Source organism: Haliotis rubra, unplaced genomic scaffold (genome assembly GCF_003918875.1).
Source record: "Haliotis rubra isolate DU_JTF1 unplaced genomic scaffold, ASM391887v1 Scf41, whole genome shotgun sequence".
In the NCBI taxonomy this organism is placed as follows: Eukaryota; Metazoa; Mollusca; class Gastropoda; order Lepetellida; family Haliotidae; genus Haliotis; species Haliotis rubra.
In genome coordinates, this window is record NW_025767091.1 from 237,117 (window position 1) to 259,864 (window position 22,748).

At 41.7% G+C, this 22,748-nt stretch overlaps 1 protein-coding gene across 1 annotated transcript in view; it reads right to left on the reverse strand.

Moving 5' to 3' along the window:
• Window positions 1-6,745: 6,745 nt before the first annotated feature.
• The window catches only part of LOC124288031 (protein white-like), a 52,980-nt gene continuing 36,977 nt past the window's right edge, over window positions 6,746-22,748 (reverse strand). The window contains exons 14-17 of the mRNA XM_046724588.1: window positions 21,632-21,737; window positions 9,099-9,199; window positions 8,544-8,644; window positions 6,746-7,672 (exon numbers count right to left, since the gene is read on the reverse strand). Of these exons, the coding sequence (XP_046580544.1) occupies window positions 7,568-7,672; window positions 8,544-8,644; window positions 9,099-9,199; window positions 21,632-21,737 (413 nt within the window). The 3' untranslated portion in view covers window positions 6,746-7,567. The remainder of the gene's footprint in view (window positions 7,673-8,543; window positions 8,645-9,098; window positions 9,200-21,631; window positions 21,738-22,748) is intronic.

The following is a 22,748-nucleotide window of genomic DNA, read 5'->3' on the forward strand; positions in this document are numbered from 1 at the left end:
GCAGAAAATCCAAGATGGCCGCCAATTTGACTGAAATCTCTAATGATGTCAGTCTGTGCTCAACATATCATAATTATCTTATCATATTCAGTATTTTCTTTCAGGATTATTCTTAACATTACTCTATATATTCCTAATTTAATACGCAGCACCACCTGGTGGTGATAAAAATCCAAGATGGCCACCAAATTAACCTAATTTTCAAAAAAAGCCTTGTTGTACTGTATATATTGATATCAACTTGTAAGTTATTAACTTTTGGCTTTAGATAAGTTGATTTATATAAATCTAATATTGCTGAGGAGACATTTTAAATAGCAATAGATGAATGTATATGTTTGTGCACTCTTATGTATGATCTGTTGGTATTTTGGCTAGTATTTTACAAATGCAAAGTTTCTGAGAACAATTTAATGCGCACACCTTTCAGTACTTACTTGCAAGTAAACGATTCTGTTATATTATTAACACAGGATACACATGATTAGAGAAATTGGCATGTATATATAATCTTCAGGTGAAATTTCCGTAATCTTTTCTTACAATCTGGAATGTATGTTTAAATAATGTTAACATTATGTACATGCAGATGAACCTATGAAACCAACTTACATTCCTTGAGATCAGTTCACAAAATCTTTCTACAGTTCCATTATTCATGATCAGTCACTGGAAACACTTTCCTTCACAGTGGCACAAAGCAGTGCACTTCCATTTACAAAGGCCTGTGCAAGACTTCTTGCAGGTGCAGTGTATTAGTTCATAACACTGTTCTTGTGCCTGACCAAGTGTTGTCCACTTAGGTATCCATGTGTTATCACATGCCTTCTTCCAACCCCAGTCTGAGGGACTCGGCAGGGCTGGACGCTTGTCAAGTACCTGACCCCATACATGTCCTCCCTGAAAGGTTGCGCGCATTGCATGCTGTTTTAGGGCTGCCTGTGTAGGTGGAATGTTTTCAATGGGCCTAGACCGTCTTGAAAAGAGATGCTGTCTGGCTTTATTGATGTTCCATGCCACACTAGTTCTGTCATACATAAGAATGACAAACCGCTCAAGGAGCCGCATTGTGTTGTCAGAAATATCTGCTGGGGCATCTGCAAGTGACAGGAATGCAGCCGTGACTTCAGGATATACATTCCAAGTATCCCAAGCAGTTTTCTTCCCTATCCCGGCAAAAAATGAAGTGACATCACAACCAGTGAAGGCATGAAATACTGATAATGCCTTTGATTTCAATGGACCAAGGGTAGTTCCAATTTCATGTGCAGCTATATATCTGTTGTGCTTACCTACGCCAAATGATATCCATATTTCATCAACTGGTATCTTCTGGATGTTTGTTACCGTTATAACAACAACATCTGTGTCGGCAGTCCTAATCATCACCTTCTTGTGACCACTATGTGAAGCAGCAGATAGGTGCAATACAAGACGGGTGTCGGCTCTTCATGTGAGCAATCCTCCAGAAGTCTTCTGTCAGCTGTTTCAGGAGACGTTACAACTTTTGTCTCAAAGGGTGCTGTAAATCTGTTTCCCTTCTAATTCTGTTGCAGCAACCTGTTCAGCTAGCAATGCAAAAAGCTCAGTTTTGTTCTCATCAACTCGCAGGAAGCTTTGCCAGTTACTTGGCACAAGTGATGATGGTTTGACTCTTCTTCTTAGACCCTTGCCACGTTTTTCTCTGGTGAATGCTTTAAGGCTGTCTGTTTTGTAGGTGTCCCAAACAATGTCAAGTCTGTCCACATGTTCAAGATACTGGAAAATGTATGGTAGAAATACATTCTGGATATAGTCTTGAAATGTTATAGATGTTCTTGGATGAAGCATCTGCACAATCATGGGACCATCAAGTATCGCTGCAGAAACTTTTGGAGTAGCATTTGGTGTCTCCGCTTGTAAATGCTCAAGTTGTACAAGAAGGTCTGCTTTGTTGCCAGATCTAATTTCTCCAATCTTGGACAATGATGGAGGCCATGGCTGATTTTCATGCTTGAAGAAATCTTCAAGGTTTCCTTCTCTTGACTGACATGCAATGTACAACCTGGAAAACAGAGCACAGTCGCCCTTGAGTGCTGCAACATGAGTCTTCTTTGGAGGAGGAGTCTTCCGTCTTGAAAACAGTGGCAGCTTGTTCTTCTTTATTGGTTCCTTTATTAGTTTTGATCTGTCAGCAAACCTTTCTTTTACAAAATGTTCGTATTGCTCCCTGCCTGCTTTGCATCCATTTCTGATCGTCTCCACTACATCAGAGTCCATAATGTCCCTGGTATCTAGTGTCAAGAGATCACCACTGTCCTCACTGAAAGGATTCCCCATGTCGTTCATTACAGTTACAAGCGATGAAACCTCCTTTGCAAATGTCATCTGTACAGCTGCTGCTTGTTCATGATGTTTGTCACTTTCTTGATTCCTTCTGATATGTTCAAATTCTTGAATCATTCTTGACACCTCCGGTCCTGCAACCATCCATCGCCTGAGTGCTGATGGGTTTTCTGTCAGTCCAACAGCACCTCCATCTCCTTTCACGAGAGCATTAACTTGTTCATGAGCCTGATCTAGTGCCATAGCAGAGAATGGTCGTTTAGTTTTACGTGCTACAAATCCACCGGAACAAAATTTGTGGTAAAGTGCTGGGTGTTCGACTGACAAAGAAGACATGTCTCTGATATGAACTGAAAGCCATCGTGCATAGTTCACATGGTCTAACATAAAGACCCAGGGTATTAATCTCACAAGTGATGATACATACTTTGGGAAATCTGCTGTTCGAATTGCACCCACCAGGCACAGTATGCAAAGTTCAAGTTCAAGAACAAGGGACCAGTACTGAAACTCTGGTTGGGAAGCTGACTTTGCATCACACCAGGTTCTGAAAGTCAAAAGGTCTTCTTTGTTTGCTTCTGCTTCCTTATAGTGAGCATATGCCTGGTGTTGTAGTAGGAATAGTGCAGCTGCCGTGATCTGATGGGCATGTCTTGTTCTAGCGAGGTGGGTACATTTGATGAAGGAATCAGAAACGCCGCTTGAGGCAATACCAGCAACACAGATTGCAGTTGTCCATCCACTTCCTTCAAGCCAGTCTCCGAGGATCCTGAATGCAGCTGTTTCAATATGCAATCCACCAAACATAATAAGGAAACTGGATTCACCATATGATTCTGGAAAGTTCCACTGGATTTTTTTAGCAATTGCATACAATGATTGATCCATGGTAAGTACAGGTATCTGACCTGGATTTAAGTGCTCAACGGCCTTCTTTACCACATTCATTGAATGCTGTATCATAGCAACGGAGTGTGCACATTCTAGAAACAGTGGTGCAGTTGTGGTTGGAGGATCTGTTAGTGGGGACTGTAATGATGCATTGAATGCTGCCCACGAGAGGAAATCATTATTTCCCAATTCTTCTTTTCCCAGTAGTTCCTTCACATGTTCCAACCACTCATACTCATGATCAAGTATTGTGTTAAAATCCTGTACATCTTGAGTGAAAGGTCCGTTTAAGGGAGGCACATAATGATCCGTCTTGGTAAAACATGCAGAGGGAACATTGGTGTAGACTGACGGCAGTTTGGCAATGGTCTTCCTGTTTTGACTACTCTCTCCAATCAGTGGAACTGTATTTGCTGTTCCCTTCCATTCAGCTGATGGGTGCTGCATTAATGAAATGCTTGTACCATGAAAGGAATCTGTTGCTGTTGTAGAGCTGGGATTATGATCAATGTTATCAACACTCGCTGTTGTGAAGACATCTCTTGAGAGTTGTGGTGGGCATACCAAATCTTCGTCCTTGTACATGTCACAGACTCTGTTGGCTATGTCTGTTGAAATACACAAGACACGGTCATAAGAAATGCACAAACCCATATTGTGAAATGTGTCAACCAGATCACGTTTTCTTGTTTCACCATGGATCTTTAATCCTAAGTAAACTGGTGCTGGTGTTTCTCGATCTCTGTGGTGTCTTGTTGCAGAGGATTCATTAGTGCTCCTAGTTTTCACGCTGTTGAAGACAAGAAGTTGTGAGATAGTTTGGGATGCTAGGGACTGTTGATCTCTTCTTGAGGATTGTTCCTTTATACCTGGTCCATCCAAAATCATACTGACAAGGGCTTTCAAATTGGCAGGAACAGACTGTTCGTTGCAATCAGGAGGAAATGTTCCTCTGAAAGTCTGTTTCAAGCTAAAGACATCTCTGCGGATAATTGTTGCTGCCCTAGCTAGTACCAATGCCTCGGAATCATAATCATGACTACAAGCACGTTTAAGTGCCAGACCAATATCTTTATCAAATGCCAGTAAGACCTCTTTGCCTTGATTGTGTGCTCTCAGATCTGGAATTGCTGACAATATTCGATTCTTTAGTCTTGTTGTGTGTACAGTTGCAGAATCTAAACCAAGTTCATGCAGTCTACATGAGTATAGATTTCGCAGATCTGCCAGGCGGAATACAGGCCTCACTTCAAATGAATTCCTTAATGTTTCAATGTGAGAGATGAGTTCAGCAAAGGCTATACCATGTAGAGAATCATCACTTGAATTCTGAGATTCATGTCTGTCTCTGAGCTGTGCACGTTTGTATAGCATAGCCAAACATCGTGCATGGTACTGAGCATCTATTGCCATCATATCTCCAGCTGACAGTTTTCCAAGGAGTTTTGTATCTTGAAGTTCTGTAGCACATTTTCTTACTTTGAAATCAACATCAAAGGTAGATGCTTTATGAAGTCCTGCAGTACCACCACTGTCATCACAAAAGATACATACGTCAATGTTGTCCTGTGTCAATGATTGATCAAAACAAGAACTCCTGGTCTTCACTGGAAATGCTTCATCACTGTCTTCATTCTTTCGTTTCTTTGCTCTTTCAAATCTCAAATTGCTTACTTTGTTTCGACATGATTTGTGCCATACAGCATGATGAACGCTTAATGTATTCTCAATCCCACTGCCATCATCGAGGTGCTGAATGCTAACATTTAATGGTAGTGCTTTAATCTTGCTGAACTGAAGCAGATGTTCTGCAACATATTTGTACCCAGCACCAACATCTTTTCTTTTGGATTTAGCAGGACATTGCAATGGCTCTTTACTAATATTCTGGCAAAAGATACATTGCTTCCAATCTATAGAGTTGCCTGACTGCTCAGAATTTATTCCTGGGTCGGCACTAATAACATCATAATGTTTAGACATGGCCACCGGTGTTCACAGTCTACATCTTGACTTTAACCTGTGAATAAACACAAACAGAGATTGTTAATCTTAATATGGCATAGCAATGGTTTGGTGGAATGAGACATGAAATAGAAGTCCTTAAATCAATGTTTATATAAAAAAAAAATTAAAATATGTTTTCATTTCAGGTCTCTATACACTAGTAAAATGAGTGGTCAAGAAAATAGCATATAGGAAAAAGATTTGAGAGCACAAATTTTAAATCATTATTATTTATTAGTCAATATTTATATCACAGTTTCCTCAATTTTATCAAAATGCCTTAATTAGGTTAAATTAAACATTCAATGCATATTATTTGCATGGTATTTTGTTAAACTGCTAAAGAATTGTGAGAAACTCTTGAGTATGAAAATGTGTGTTATTCTAAGAGAAAAATGCATGAAACACCTTATTTGTGCTTAGATTTTGTTTCTGTGTTCTTATATCTTACTGAATGACGTCTGATGTGTGTTTTATACCTACCGTTAAGGTATATCCATCATAAGACTGCTCTGCAAAATGTATCGTCTGCTACAAGCAGCCATCTTACATTACTCAAGGGAGATAATTCCAATACTACTTGCAAAAGAACTGATCTCATTTAGCAATCATAAAAGACCATCAAACAGCCAAAACACATATGTGTATATATTGACTGTATATTTCTGAAAATGCATAGCTCTAAACCAATAAACATTGTTGAACATAATTAAATGGATAAATAATGTATTCATCATGTTACATTGTGTTTAATATTTATAAATAACAAAATGTAATACTTTAAATTTTACTTAAATGGGAATAATTTTGGTATTAAGAGCTAAAACATTCAATAACACATAACTTGGAATTGTTTAATCCCCAATTGAATTGAACTGAACAAATAATACTGACATTGTGTTGTAAAAACAAGAAAAATTCTTATAAAATGTAATTTTGGCGGCCATCTTGGAATTTTGACAACACCAGGAGGAACAACCTACAAGATGTGAATTACATACAGCACTGTTAAGAGAAATCCTGAAAGAAAATACTGAATATGATAAGATAATTATGATAATGTTGAGCATAGACTGACATCATTAGAGATTTCAGTCAAATTGGCGGCCATCTTGGATTTTCAGCCACCAGGGGGCACTGTGAGGTGGATCCATATCCAGAAATGTTCAGAATGGTTCAATATATAAGTGTGCCAGTTTGGGTGCTTTTAAACCAAAGTGCACAATTTTGACAAAATCCTGGCCTTAACCGCCCCACTATAAATACCTTAAAGCAGATAGTGCTAGATATGTTTCAAAATGTGACCACTTCACGAGAGTCCTAATCATCTCGTTCAGTGAGTTTAGTTTTTCGCCGCTTTTAGAAATATTCCAGCAATATGACGGCGTGGGGCACCAGAAATGTCACTTGACGAAAATACAAAATATCTTGAATTATTTTGAAGACATAAACAGTTTGTGCTGATTGTTTTCAAATGTATCCAATGTATTAATTGGATTGATAAACATTTTGTTCACGTTAAACACAGGTTGTGCTGTGCCAAGGTCACATATCAGCTTTTGCAATGAATGATTAGTTTAATATGCCAGACCGGGCTGAAAATCGGCAAAACTGAGAGATACCCGACGGGGAGCTGGACAATCATCCGCAGGCATCGGCTATGTTTTTGACATCGGAAAGACTGTATGGAAAGACCCGTCGACACATCGCAGACAAATCGGAAGTTATATTCGTACGGCGACCGGTGGTCCACACTCCCATCGGTAACGGACCTGTGGCACATCTTCCGGCAACCCACCAGTGACCGTGCAGGCACCTGCCAGACCGCCAAGGTATCGGACGATTTTTTTCAGGTATATGTGACCAGGGCATAAATCATGTTTCTAAATCTCGCCACATAAAATGCGATAATCATCTTGCTAATCTAACAATACTACTTAGAAATGGAGTAGGCCGTTTTAAAGGGGTTATATCAGGGTGTGCTAGAAACATGATCGCACATGCGGATCCAGGGGGGTCGTGAAAACGGGTGAAAATGAAGTCTGCATCCCCGGCCCCCTCCCTTTCTCAAAAAGCTGTATCCACCCTGTGATCAGCACAACCTGCTTTCACATCGTTAAACATTCCTACTACATTGCTAAGTGCATTATATTAACGAGATAAAAGTCCATTTGTAGGTGTCTCAAAATAAAGGTGTTACAACTGGATGACATTGACACATGTATTATATCCCACACGTATGTGTCATAGTTTGAGATACACATCTTCTTTCGGGGCGGTCTCGAGGCCCTGCCATCATTCCTTCAATCTGGCGCCGAGTGTCTGGATTTTGGTTTGTGTTGCGCTACGACCTAGACCTCCTGGCCTTAAGCAGGAGGATGAGGAACGATACCAGTCGGTAGAAGACGAGGAGGGTGACAAGGAGAATCACGTCAAGCATGAGGTTGTCCTGCAATGACAAACCAGGTTTCATGTATAGGTATTGTATCCTAATTGTATATGGTGTCGTAACGTGCATATAGGTGTCATAACATTATGATACTTATGATGATATGGGAATTTGGAGAGAGGGAGATATTGTATATATAGGTGTCATTATGTATTATACACACTGGTGTCATGTATTACATGTGTATATATAGGTGCCATTATGTATTGTATATGTAGGTGTCATATATTGTTTATACAGGTGCGATTACACACACATACAAATATACACATACACACACATTGTACACACGTTATGTATTGTACTAGTATATAGGTGTCATTATGTATTGTACATGTAGGTGTCATGTATTGCATATATAGGTGCAATTATGTATTGTATATACATAGGTGTTATTATGTATTGTATACATATGTGTCATTATGTATTGTATATATTGGTGCCACTATGTATTGTATATATAGGTGCCATTATGTATTGTATATATAGGTGCCACTATGTATTGTATACATATATAGAGAGAGAGGTGTCATTATGTATTGTATATTTATATACGTGTCATTATGTATTATGTGTGTGTATATAATATATATATATATATATATATATATATATATATATATATAGGTGTCATTATGTATTGTATATAGGTGTCATTATGTATTAGTTTTCATCATGTAGTGTATATATAGATGTCATTATATGCCGTGTGTGTGTGTGTGTGTGTGTGTGTGTGTGTGTGTGTGTGTGTGTGTGTGTGTGTTGTATATATAGTGTGTGTGTGTGTGTGTATATATAGTGTGTGTGGTATGGTGTTGTATGGTGGTGTATATACGTTATAACATACAGGGGCAGTATGAACATGGCTCACCTCACTGAAGCTGAGGTAGTCTATAACATCCTTGCCATCTCTGAAACAACGTGCCTTGGGCTCCGTCGTGTTCCCCGACGTTCTGTTACCAGCCGGACACTCTGTAACAGAGGGTGGAGAATAGTTCCCTGGTCAGCTCGTTACCTGTTGGTTAACCTTAGTAACCTCAGTTCAACCTTAGTAACGGTTGTCTTGTACTGTACGGCAGCTAGGAAGATAAATGAATTCATCAGAGCTATAATCCCACTTGGTATACCCTAACTGGATGTGACGAATAGAATGCCCCACCCTTCAGAGCGAGATAAAAAGGGGATCGGATGGTTAGGCTTTGATCGCATACTGTTATACCCCGACTCTGTGAAAAGGGCGTCACCGGTAAACTCGCTGTTTCGCGCGCACCTTGTATCATCATTTGATTGTGATTCATAAAATCGTGTTTGTGAGCCGTAATCGCGCAATGGACTATGTTTTTCCCACAGATTTCCTAGGATTATGAAAACTGATTATCCCATGTTTATAATACTACTACTGTGAAGAGATCTGGCAAGCACCTACCTAGATACTGTATATTCCGCCATTGCACAACCGCCGTGATTTCAAAGGCATATTGGTACCAGGACAGGTACTTCAGCCACAGGAAGTACACAGGAGTCGATCTGAAATAACGGTTGTTTATCTTAAAGGAAGGCATCGATCGACAACGAAAGACTGACAGAACTACAGAAACACGTGACTTGATATGTCACAATGGAATTCCATACCAGTGTTAAAACTAACACCAAGACTGAAGGTATGGGAAGACTACCCAGTGATGATGGTATTGTTCTACAATGGCCGTTTTGCCAATAAGCAGCGGTTGGAGTACGCGCTCGATATCTACCTTTTGAAACTGGGCCCTTATTCTCGAAACGTTCGTAGCCCTAAGAATTCTTAACATTGATGGTAGCCAATGTGTTAAGAATGGGCTTAAGAAGTTTGTAGAGCTACGAACGTTTCGAGAATAGCTAGCCTGCTTTCTAAGATGCTTCGGTGAAAGATCAAAGGCGCCGACAATACTTTATTTAAGAAATACAGTTCGCTCTACCATCATGTATAGTGTAATAAAACACACTTTCGCCCTGAACTATTATAGTTAAAGTACGAGGACGCTTGCGTTTACGAGTCTTGGTTCGAATCTCTTGCTTCATTCTGTGGTACTTGGCGATTTCTGAGAGCACCAAACGAAACTCTTCCTCTGAGATTTTAGAGTCAGTGAGCACGGTGGAAATATGATCGTCTATCGTGTTTAGCTTCGCTTCGGCTAGAATTCTAATTTCGTCGTGTTTCAATGCTTTACGTTGCAGTCTGCGAGATACGAAGTTAAGTGTCAATCCCATCAACACTACCACTCCGGCTGTTATTTCGATGCCTAGCACCATGGGTGCGGCCACGATGGTGAACACACCTATCGTGCACAGGATCAGATCCATGAACGACGCGTGGATAAGAGTTTCAGCAGACTGTTGTACGATCAATCTAAATACGATGGGAAAAAACACGCGAGCCGACCTGCTGGAATCTCACCGGGAGGATTGCCGAGGCGTGGGAGAGACGGCCGTCCGAATCGACATGCCCGACGAAAACGACAACATCTTAAAATTCGTCAACCACAATCATCAAATGCCCGTGCCTTACGTCATCTACTTCGAAGCCCTCATCAAAACCGTCGACACCGTCGCTCCGTCCCCGGATAAAAGTTTCACACACAAAATGCAAGAGCATGAAGCCTGCGGGTTTGGGTACATGGTCGTTTGATGCGACGGACAAACGAACGCTCCCATGGTCTACTGAGGTCCCAACGCGGCCGAACGATTTCTCACGTGTTTGAGAACACAGGAAACAGTTGTACACCATCGTCCCCATGCGCATGACGTAGGACAACCGGCGAACTCATAGGAAGGCTAAGAATTGCCACGTGTGCGACGAACCCCTGAACGGGGATGTCGTGAGAGATCACTGCCACATCACCGATAAGTACAGAGGCGCCGCTCACAACGCGTGCAACTTGAAGCTAAAAATCAATCCCAAAACCATCAACATCCCCGTCGTGTTTCACAATCTTCGTGGTTACGATTCTCACCTGATCATGCAGGCCATCGCGAAGGTCGACGGCAACCTGACGGGCATTCCCAACAACATGGAAAAATACGTCTCGTTCTCCTTAGACAGTCTGAGATTTATCGACAGCCTTCAGTTCCTGCTGTCGTCTCTAGACAGTCAAGTGAACGCCAACGACCCGAACGACTTCGACATCACCAATCGATACACCAACGCCGATACTCGACCTCTGCTGCTGAGAAAGGGCGTCTACCCATACGAGTACATGGACGACTTGTCCAAGTTGGACGAGACGCGACTGCCTCCCATGGACCGCTTTTACAGCAACTTGACCGATTCGGCTATCACCCAGGACGATTACGAACACGTCTTCAATGTGTGGAACAAGCTGGATTGTAAACATTTAGGCGATTACCATGACCTGTACTTGAAAACGGACGTGCTGCTGCTGGCCGACGTGTTCAAGATATTCAGAAAAATGTGCTCGAGACAGTACGGACTGGACCCCGCATGGTATTTCTCAACCCCGGTCTCTCTTGGGACGCCTTGTTGAAAAAAACGGCGTTGAACTGAAACTACTGATGGATTACGACATGCACCTGTTCGTGGAAAAAGGTCTGTGAGGCGGGATTTCCATGACATCCAAACAGTACGCCAAAGCCAACAACAAGTACGTTCCCGGTCACAACCCGAGCAAACCGACCAAACACATCCTCGATCTCGACGCCAACAACCTATACGGCTGGGCCATGAGTCAGTATCTCCCCACCGGGGGATTCGAATGGGTCTCCCCAACCGATATCGCCGTGAATAGCATCGCACCGGATTCGAACAAAGGCTACATATTCGAAGTGGACTTGGAGTACCCCCGAGAATTACACGAATCGCACAACAGCTATCCCTTAGCTCCCGCAACGATTGACGGTGAACCCGGACTGGATGTCCGAATATCAACGAAACTTGCTGGAAAACAATAAGCCGGCTAACGTCGAAAAACTCGTACTTGATGAACAAGACAAAATACATCGTTCACTATCGCAGCTGTACTTGTCGCTGGAATGAAACTCATGAAAATACAGAGGGCGCTCCAGTTCGATCAAAGTCCTTGGATGGAACCCTACATCAGAACGAACACGGACTTAAGAAAGCTGGCCACCAGCGACTTCGAGAAAAACTTGTACAAGCTAATGAACAACTCGGTGTTCGGCAAGACGATGGAGAATTTGAGAAAACGTGTTAACGTGACGACTTGGCAGCGCTGCACATGAGCAAAAGCCACATCAAATTCAACCGAACCATTTACGTGCATCCTCGACTTATCCAAACACTTGATGTACGACTTTTACTACAACGAGTTAAAAAAGCAGTACGGCGACAAGTGCGAAGTGCTGTACACGGACACGGATTCCCTGCTGATGGAAATTCGCACTGAGGACGTGTACGAGGACATGAAGAAAAACATGCACCTGTACAACACCAGCGACTACCCTAAAGATCACCCTATGCACGACACCGCCAATAAAAAAGTGCTCGACAAGATGAAGGACGAATGCGTGGGCACGTCGATCACCGAGTACGTTGGCTTGATCTTGAAAACCCAAGATGTATTCCATTAAGAAAGCAGACGACGAAATCAGAAAGGCAAAAGGCGTGAAAAAAACATGTGGTGAAAAAACACATCAAACACGCCAGTTTCAAGGAAGCCCTGTTCAAGAATAAAACGTTCAAACACCACATGAACATGCTGAGAAGCGACGGACACAGGATATATGGACTGACAATCAACAAGACGTCGCTGTCTCCCATGGACACGAAACGATGGATCACCATCAACGGAGTCACCACTTACGCGTACGGACACACGCGTATTGAATAGTAAATCGCAAGCAATACATACATCATGGAGAAAATGTATTACAGCCCGCGCGGGTACTGGAAAGGCAAGGACGCCATCCCGAAACTCGCCAAAGCAGCTCGAGTCTCGGAAGAGAAAGCCAAAGCTTGGCTCAAAAAAAAAGCCATCTGGCAAGTCTACCTGCCGGCGCCAAGGTACATCCCGAGAAGAAAATTCGACATTTTGACGCCGAATCGCGTCCACCAAGCCGACCTCCTGTTTCTACCTCACGACAGGGTGAGGCGTAAAACTTACAAGTATGCCCTGGCAATCGTCGACGTCGCCAGTCCCTACAAGGAAGCCGAACCGTTGATGACCAAAGATTCGAACGAAGTCGCCAAAACCTTAGAACGCATATACAAACGCAGTCGCTTGACCTGGCCTGCCGTATTGCAAATCGATCCAGGATGCGAGTTCATGGGAGCCGTGTCACAACTGCTGGCCAAGCACAAAGTTCAGATGAGACGAGGCGTGGACGGAGCTCACCGAAGCCAAGCCATAGTCCAAAGATTCAATCACACCTTAGCCGAACGCCTGTTCTCACATCAGTACTCGCGGGATTTAATGGATCCCAAAAACAGAAACACGGAATGGGTCGTACGCTTGTCGCGAGTGGTGGATGCCATCAACAACGAAGTCACCAGACTCGTGGGCAAGAGACCCGTTGAAGCCATCAATATGAAATCTGTCACTACCGAATCAGCAGCAGCACGTCGCGATAAAACAGAGAAAACATTACCGGACCGAGTCAGCGTTAGGTACTTGTACCAGCCGGGAGAATACGAGGGAGACAGCAGAAAACGCGCCACTGATCCGATATGGTCCATGAAAAAGTACAACGTAGACCTTGTCAACATCAAAGATGGTGAACCGTACTTGTATTACTTGAAAGACGGGCTGCCGAGAGCATGTGTCAGAGAAGAGTTGATGATCGTACCTCACGACACGTTATTACCCCCTTATTAAAATTTGTATACTCCATAGCTGACTTTGATTAACCCCATCCATAAAGTCATCGCTCAATATCACGGCTGCATTTTAAAAAATGTGAGATAAAACTAGTATTAAAAAAAGTTTAAATGAAAAAATAGTAAAATGCCCCTGTGGCCACAACCCACGGAGGGAGAAATATTGTTTGTTTGTTGTTGTTGGTGTGCTGGTGTTCTCCCATGGAGTTGTGTCGACTACGCCCTCATCGAGAGCTCCTGATTGTACCAAAGTGTTTCAATGGTGAACGGCAGGCTTCGAACCTCAGTACAGAGCTGCGCAACTCTGCACCTTGATCGTACCCCACCAGTCATCCGACTGAGCCACAGAGGACTTGAAAACCAAGTGCTCGGTTTAACGGGTCTATCCTGATATTGCATCATCTTCTTAAGCTGGGCTCCGTCTATAGTAGCACAAAGAGAGTCTAGAACCAGTTTTTTATAAGCTGAGCTCCATATATACTAGCACAAATCAGTCAGTCAGCTTCTGCTTCTCGCTTCGAAAACGTTGGGAGTCTTTTTGCCTTGAATAAAGGTCTCATAAATAACAAACACGATGCATATAGAGGAGTCAATGGACGCTGAAAAACATTTGAGAAGCCACAATTTATTTTCAAAATCGGATTGCATCACCCTGAACTATTATAACGTTAAAGCACTCGGACGCAAGCGTCCTCGTGCTTTAACTATAATAGTTCAGGGCGAAAGTGTGCTTTATTACACAATACATGGTGGTAGAGCGAACTGTATTTCTTAAGCAATAATACAAAGAACGGGTATACAGATTGTATGATCGTGTGTCTGTCTGTGGGTAATTGGGCGTGGTCTAACAGCTTTCTTCCCATGTAATGCCCAATGCTTCCCCAATAAACATAATATTTCTGGTGTCCCCCGCTGTGATATTGCTAGAATATTGCTAAAAGCGGCATGAAACAAAACTCACTCACTCTATTTCACAAGTACTTTCCCTGCATATGGCTTTTAACTTATACACGAGTCTATCTCTTTAATACCCTACTGTACTCATTTATTATAATCTGATACAGATATGTCCACTGATATAACTGATATTTATTTTACCCTTTTAATATCAGCTCTACCTTTTCATCTCGCTTTTTAATTAGTGATTCTGAGTTGTTTTCCCTGTACAAAAGCAAGTGATCGAATTGATCCAAAAGATCTATTTGCACAATCGGTTGAAATGTTGTGAAAATATTGTGAAATATTGCTACAACATACACTCTTATTGTACACACTAAGACTAATTTGGATCGGGTGGTGTTGCTTATGCGTCACTGGTTCAGAAATAAGCACAATTTTGAGGCTGGCGTTTTTGAAGCACCCCACTCTCAGTCCCCAGTAGATTTCGAAAACATGTCTATCAAATACAGAGACAATTTGCACCGTTTGCGTAAATTTGAAGTGCAGTATGTGCCGGCTTTTAAAAAACTGTGACAGTGTCAGGAAATATTGTCATAGGGCTGGGTCAGCATTATATACCAAGGGAGATAATCCACTAACACCTTTCGTTATGGACATATAACTTCTTTGTTATTCTCATTGATTCTTATGAGCGACGTTCCGGTGTAGCTACTAACACCGTTATCAAGCAACGTAATGTTTCCACCAGTGATGTTAGCTGCGTGAAGCAAATGCAAACCGAGGAACGGGATGCAACGGAGTAGTTTATTGTAGGAGGCTGTACGAGGCGATGACAACTGACATGCATCGTGACGTCGCTTACATTGTGACGTAATGCAAAAATTGTTCGATTACGAGGGGGCAGACTAGAATGGCGCAGTGACGCCAATACATTGTGATGTAATGCAGAAAGTGCATATTATCGTCTGAAAAGTATTGTCGGCGCCTTTGATCTTTCACCGAAGCATCTAAGAAATATCCGGAGTTCGGTCTTGACTGCCGTTGAGTGCGGACGTCTTTTGCTTGTCAGCAAATTGAATAGTAACAAGGCATACTTGATTGTTTATGGTTGTTCCTTTTTGGTTGTGTTCTGCTTTTCTCATCTGTTGGAGTGTATTGAAACTTTTACTTTTATTATTTTTCGTGGGTTAGTCAGTCAGTTGTTGGGGATTTTCCTCGGCAATGTCTGACAACAGAATGGACTGTGAGGATGGTTTTAAAGTGGTGTCTTCAGGGAGGAAGCGAATCGGTCGCATACCGGATGGTTCTTCTAAGAAAGCTTGTGTTGTTAAGCAACCACCTACTACCTTCATGCGTGGTCAGATCTCACCTTTGTTTATGATGAGCCAGTTCAGATGAAGTCAACCACTGTCATCATTAAGGCAGATGTTGATGATGATAATTCTCCAACCCTTTGTCAACTGATGACGCAGCGGGCTTTGGCTAGAGCTCTGGCTAAGGTTACAACTGAGATAGATAGTGTTAAGCGGATGGCCAGGGGTGATGTTTGTGTAACAACTAAATCCGTTGAGGCAGCCCATAAGCTTATGCAAATCACGGAACTTGCTGAACATTATGTTACACCGTATGAGCCTGAGTCACTAATGAGATCTCGAGGAGTTATTTATGGTGTCGACCTTGATGTTGAGATGAGTGAAATTGAGGAAGAAATAAAACCTGCTTTGCCTCTACTATACTCTGCGGTGCGTCTGTCTCGTGGACCTGATAAAATCCTACTAAATCTGTTTTGCTCACGTTTGTTGGTCAGTCTTTACCAGATCATGTTGTCCTTTTCTTTCAGAGATTTCCAATCCGGATCTATGTTCCCCTGCACTGCGCTGCTTTTAAAATGTCAGTCCTTTGGCCCACGTCTCTGCTAAGTGTAGGAGCACTCACCACCATGTTGCGCTAAATGTGGAGGGAAGCACAACATGAGGAATGCAATGAGAGTTCTCTTAAATGTAAAAACTGTGGTGGAGCTCACTCTGCTGCATACAGAGGTTGTCTTAAATATCAAGAAGCGGTCCAAATCCAGAAAGTTAGAGTTGAGGGGAAACTTTCTTATTCTCAGGTTGTTCGAAAGGTGCGCGGAGAATCAGATGTTGTTAAGGTTCCAATGGTTCAAAAACCACCTTCCGTTGCTCAACCACAGTCTCCGGTTGTTCCCATTCCTGCTGTGGTATCTCGTCCTGTCATGGTGACAGCAAGTACGCAGACTGACACCCAAGAGGTTGAATGTCAGACTGACTCTCTTACTGATCTTATGCATGAACCTTCTTGTACACCTCTGTTCAACAATGTCTCTCCAGTTGATTTTCTCAATTTTGTTATTTGCCTGGTTGCCAACCTTGGAACGAATCGTGCCTTCAAGTCTGATGGTCTACAGACGATAGCATCAGCTGCACATTTCTGCTGGGGTTAAAGTTGTCCTCTGAGGATCTGACGAGCATGGTTAAGGGTCAACAATGGAAGTCATAATCCTTATTATGGCTCTCTTAATCCTTCAGTGGAATGCTAGGTCTATTAATGCTAATGGTCCAGGGTTTAAAGTTTTTGTCAACAATCTTGATCCCATTCCAGATGTTATATGTCTTCAGGAGACGTTTTTGAATCCTTATCAGCGATTCCGTTGGGAAGGATATGTCTGTCTACGTAAAGACCGTCCGATCGGGTCAAGAGGTGGTTGTGCTATACTCATAAAGGATTCGTTATCATTTAGTGAACTTAGGTTGCCACAGTCCAAAACAGAAGCGAATGCAGTTACTATTCATTTGAAGGATATGAGATCGGTCTCGATTTTTAATATCTACAATAAAGCTCATGCTTCCAGCGATGATTACATTTCTCTTTTTGAATGTGTCAGATAATCTTAAAGTATTATGTGGTGATTTTAGTCATCATCCGTTGTGGAGGAGCTGTTAAGTTGGATGTTGGAGGTAAGGCCATTGAGACACTCCTTGATGAACAGAATCTTTTCCTTCTGAATGATGGCTCTATGACCCGGTATGACTTGGCTTCTGCTTCATTTTCAGCCCTGGATTTGACCATTGTCAGTCCACAACTAGCTCCACACTGTGATTGGGAAGTCTATTTTCGGGATTCTTTTGGCAGTGATCATTATCCTGTGTTTACCAGCTTTCAACTTGACCCGATAATGGAATTAAGAGTAACACCTCAGCGATGGACTTTCTCTAAAGCTGACTGGTCTGCATTTACTGCTTTGTGCTCTGACACTGTCACGCCAGCTATAAATTCGCTTGACCTTGAACACTTTCATACCTGCTTTGTTTCTAACATTATTAATGCTGCTACTAGAACCATGGGCAGAAGTTCAGGTAAACGTCCTCTTAAACCGCCAGTATGTTGGTGGACGGATGCGTGTCAATCAGCACACGATGCTAGGAGGGCAAAAACTGGTTGAAAAATCAGCTTTACCATCTGATTTGATGGAGTTTCGGCGTGCTTCCACTTTCCTCAAACGAACTGTTACTGAAGCTAAACGTTGGTCTTGGTCTAAGTACACAAGTTCAATAAACAAAAATACACCTCTTTCTCAGGTATGGAGAAAAGTGAAAATTCTTTCTGGTAGTTCCTGTTCTAACCGTGCTATTCCATCTATTGGTAAAGACACACCAGCAACAACAAATATTGACAAGAGTAATGCACTGGCAAAGTCCTTTCAAAATTATCTAGTACAGATAACTTTAATTCAGACTTCGGCTCATTAAAAGTCACTTGAATCAGAGTATTCTGATATCTTACACTGTCCCACACATCATATCGCAGACTACAACTCTTTATTTAGTTTGCAGGAATTAAGAATGCCATCTCTGGACGAAAAATACCTCTCCAGGTGACGATTTATTGTGTGATGATATGTTCAAACATCTGCCAATTATCAGCCTTGACACTATGCTTTTACTTTTTAATCACATTTGGTTTGAAAGCAAACTTCCCATTTCTTGGAAAAAGGCAATTGTAGTTCCTATTCCAAAGCCTGGTAAAGATCCTACTCAAGCCACATCCTACAGGCCTATTGCTCTTACCTCCAACATGTGCAAAATAATGGAGAGAATGGTAAATAACCGTCTGGTTTACTTCATGGAGAAGAACAATCTCTTTTCAGGTGTCCAGTCAGACTTTCGAAAAAACAGATCTTGTGCTGATCATTTAGTGCGACTTGAAACCGAAATTAAAAAGGCACTAGGTAGCACTGAATATCTACTGGCTGTTTTCATGGACATTGAGAAAGCCTATGACATGTTATGGACGGACGGTTTAGTAATAAAACTGTATAAGCTTGGAGTTAGTGGCCGCATGCTTGACTGGATAAAAGATTTCTTGAGGGATAGAACTATACAAGTTCGCATTGGAACTTCTCTGTCGGATGTATACATGTTAGAGAATGGAACACCTCAAGGTAGTGTCATCAGCCCAACCTTATTTAATGTTATGATTAATGACCTGTTTGGGAATATCAGTGAAATGGTCGAAACATCACAGTTTGCAGATGATGGAGCGTTGTGGAAAAGGTCCAGTAATTTTGACACTGTCTTTAACGGCATTCAACAATCTCTTCATCTTGTACAGACTTGGTGTGTCCATTGGGGTTTTAAGATTTCAGCTTCTAAATCGTCTGCAATCATTTTTACTCGGAAGCATTCTCTTCCCACAGAGGTTACTTGTCATATCTTCCTACGTAACCTCTGTTCTAATACGGCCATATTTCCGGGTTCTCGTAAAATCACCTAGCGGCAAAAGATCGCAACACGAATTATCTCCCTTCTTTCTATCCAATCAGAACACGTGTTACATCGACTTAGATTCAACTTGACTAACACAAGCAAATGTGAGGCCACAAATATCCCCCATCTGGCGGGGACTTGTGTTGATGTTACACACAAGACGTTTAACGGCTAGCTTGTCCGTTGTCAACGAGGGCGATGGAGACGCCACTGATCCACCATAACATGACTGAGTTCTGTCTAGAAGAAACGTTTGCGCATCGCGCAGGGGAATAGGTTTAGTTTTCTCGAAGTATACGGAAATTACCGAGGCCTTACGAATGATCACTTTTGAAACAACGTCGCTGATTGCACAACTAAATCTGATTACCTCCAATCACGAGTCTTGAACGCTCACACCATGAAAGGGCCGTATTAGAACAGAGGTTACGTAGGAAGATATGACAGGAGTAACCTCTGTGGGAAGAGAATGACTCGGAAGAAGATTCCACATAATTCAAAATTGGTTTTGTGCGGTTCTCCTTTGGAGTTTGTGGATAAAGTCAAGTTTTTGGGACTCTGGTTTGATAAGAGGCTTACTTGGAAACCTCATATAGACTATTTGATTCAGAAATGCACTAAAGTCCTGAACCTTCTGAGAAGTATTTCCAGTACCAAATGGGGTGCAGACAGGACGTGTTTGTTACTGTTGTATCGTGCCCTCATTAGATCACGACTTGATTTCGGCTGTCAAGCCTATGGATCTGCATGTGCTACACAAAAGGCAAGACTAGCTGTTGTTCAGTCAAAAGCCCTACGAATATGCCTTGGAGCATTTAGAACTACCCCTGTTGAGGCTCTCCATGTTGAATCTGGTGAACTGCCTTAAGATCTCAGACGTGAACTGTTAGAAGTTCGGTACATGCTTAAATTGAAATCTTTTGGAATGAAACACCCTACTTCAGCTGTATTGGGAGATTGTGTTGAGTATTTCCTAGATCCTTGGAAAGACGGTATGGGGCCTTATGGGATGCGTTCTCAGAGAACTGCTTTCCATCATAATGTCCGTGATGTTGCCATAGCTGATGTTAGTGTTCTGCCAAAGAAGCCACCATGGTTGCTTGACCTTCCATCAGTTTATCTTGACGTTCTGGAACAAGCAAATAAATCTGATCCGGCGCCTCTTGTTAAAGCTCTTGCCGAGGAACATATCCGAAGTTTACAGTGGATCAATGCAATGCAGATTTACACTGATGGATCTAAGTGCTCAGTGTCCGGTCGTGTTGGTGCAGGTATCTTCATAGCCACTGATAAAAGAGAAATATCTCTACGATTAGCTGATCACTTATCTGTATTCTCTGCTGAACTTGCAGCAATCATTGAAGCTTTGCGGTGGATTCATTTTTTGAGACCTGTATCAGCGGTCATTTTCAGTGATTCTGTCAGTTCTTTACAAGCAATCCAGACAGGTGCCTCCTCAGCAAGACAAGACTTGATCAATATTATCCTTGATCTTTCTAATGAATTAAGTAAAGACCTGTTAGATGTTGAGTTTTCATGGATACCAGCTCATGTTGGAATCTTTGGAAATGAAAAAGCTGATCATTTGGCAAAAGCTGCATTAGATTTTGATGTCTCAGAACAGGATGAGACAATATTGCCCTCTCCTGCAGAATTATGCACAGTCAGTAAGACCCATGCGCAAGCGAAATGGCAACAGAGATGGACCTCATCCTTAAAAGGACGCCATCTTTATGGCATTGAGCCTTATATAGCTAAAGCAAAATTATATAGAAACAATCGTAGGGAAGAGGTTCTTTTATCCAGACTTCGTCTTGGGCATTGTGGTCTTGGTGCATATCTAAACATTATTAATAATGATATTCCTGCAAATTGCACAGTGTGTAATCAGCTAGATGATGTTGCTCATTTTTTTACTGCATTGTCAAAAATATGTAACTCATCATAAGGCGATGGTGGGATCTTTGACAGCGCTTAATATTGACCTCTCCTTGACTGGATTGTTGTGTAATATCACTCGCAATGATGTTAAGAATGTCATTCTTGCTTACATTAAAGCTTGTGGCAGCTTTACTACTTTGTAAACATGTATAAACGAAGCAAACCTTTATGATGGGCAAGGTGTAAATGGGCCCAGTTGCCCGAACACCTATCAAACTTTCAATTATCCTCCTCCTAAGAAATATCCGCTCGCCTCGTTGTTTAAAACACCAACTTCTAAATGCCACTCAAAGAAGTTAGCATGCTCCAGTTCCATAGCGGTAAACAATTTAAACTAATATTACAGGTAATATTTTATAGCTTGTTGTCTTGTTTTGTTTTCTTGTTTGGTTTGGGGTTTTCCATAAAAAATAGTCGAACAAAATATATAGTAAACAATGTTAAAATTCATAACAAAACAATGAAACAATAAAACAATTGTTTTCATGCGCCTACAAATCTTACGCGTTGTTTAGAAACATCCCACCGAACAACACCATCGGCATGAGGGAAGGGGCAACAATCGCTAGTGCTATCTCCGCCGACGGGGACGCCGTGGATATCATGTACCCTGCAACAGACAAGCCAAGGGCGATCTGAGAATTGTCAGGAAGTCCAATCAATCGATCAATCTTTATTTACTCAAAATGAGCAAAACACAAAATAAATATATTACAGATAATACATGCGTCTTTATTTATGAATTTAGACAGGCATTTCAGTTCTTTTGTGCATTTAGGTGTCAAAAGTTTACAAAGGTTATATGCATTTGAGTATTGATAATATAGTTTTGGAATATACAATAATCTGGTTGGGAGAAGAGCTTCACATCTAAAGATGTAATGAACCTTATCTCCCTTTCAGGGGTGGAAATAACTTTAAAATTGCTAGTGGACTCCGGTACAGTGGCATATGTAAAATCACTTGCCCTGATAATTTTTCCACTATACCGGCCGTTTTCTTGTTGATTTTTGAAATAAACAACATAATTAACATTGGAATATCAACTGGACACTGGTACAGTGTGATATACAAATTTGCTTGCCCGACAGAAAAAAACACTGGACTCGGGCGTCGGGCAATGGGTTATTTCTACCCCTGCCTTTACATTCTGGTTGCATAGTTTACATAAACGATCTTCCCTCGCAGCGCCCTGCCACCGGCCAGTCTCTATGGGTAAGTTATGATTTGAAGTGCGGAATCTTAGAATAGGGATAGAGACAGAATTAGGTAATAGTAAGTTTTGTTCAAATTGTATTGATTGTTTAAAATGTTTATATAGAATGCCCTTAGAGCTAGATTCAATGTTTTCAATGTTCAAGGTTAATTGGAAAAGCAACGATTACACTTTGCGATATACACAGGAGAGACATACACTGATATACTGATGAAGCCTGAAGAGATACAAACAAGATTTGGAATGGGGAATATTCCTCAGTTATCTCCCTTTACCGCTTCGCCAATAGCTCCAAGCAGGCAAGGGCACGCAACTCCAGGAATGTTCCCCCATTGTGAGTAGGAAGGTGTTGTGTTTCAAAACAAGAAATGGTGTATACTGGTGACGTATTTGATACGGTTAACA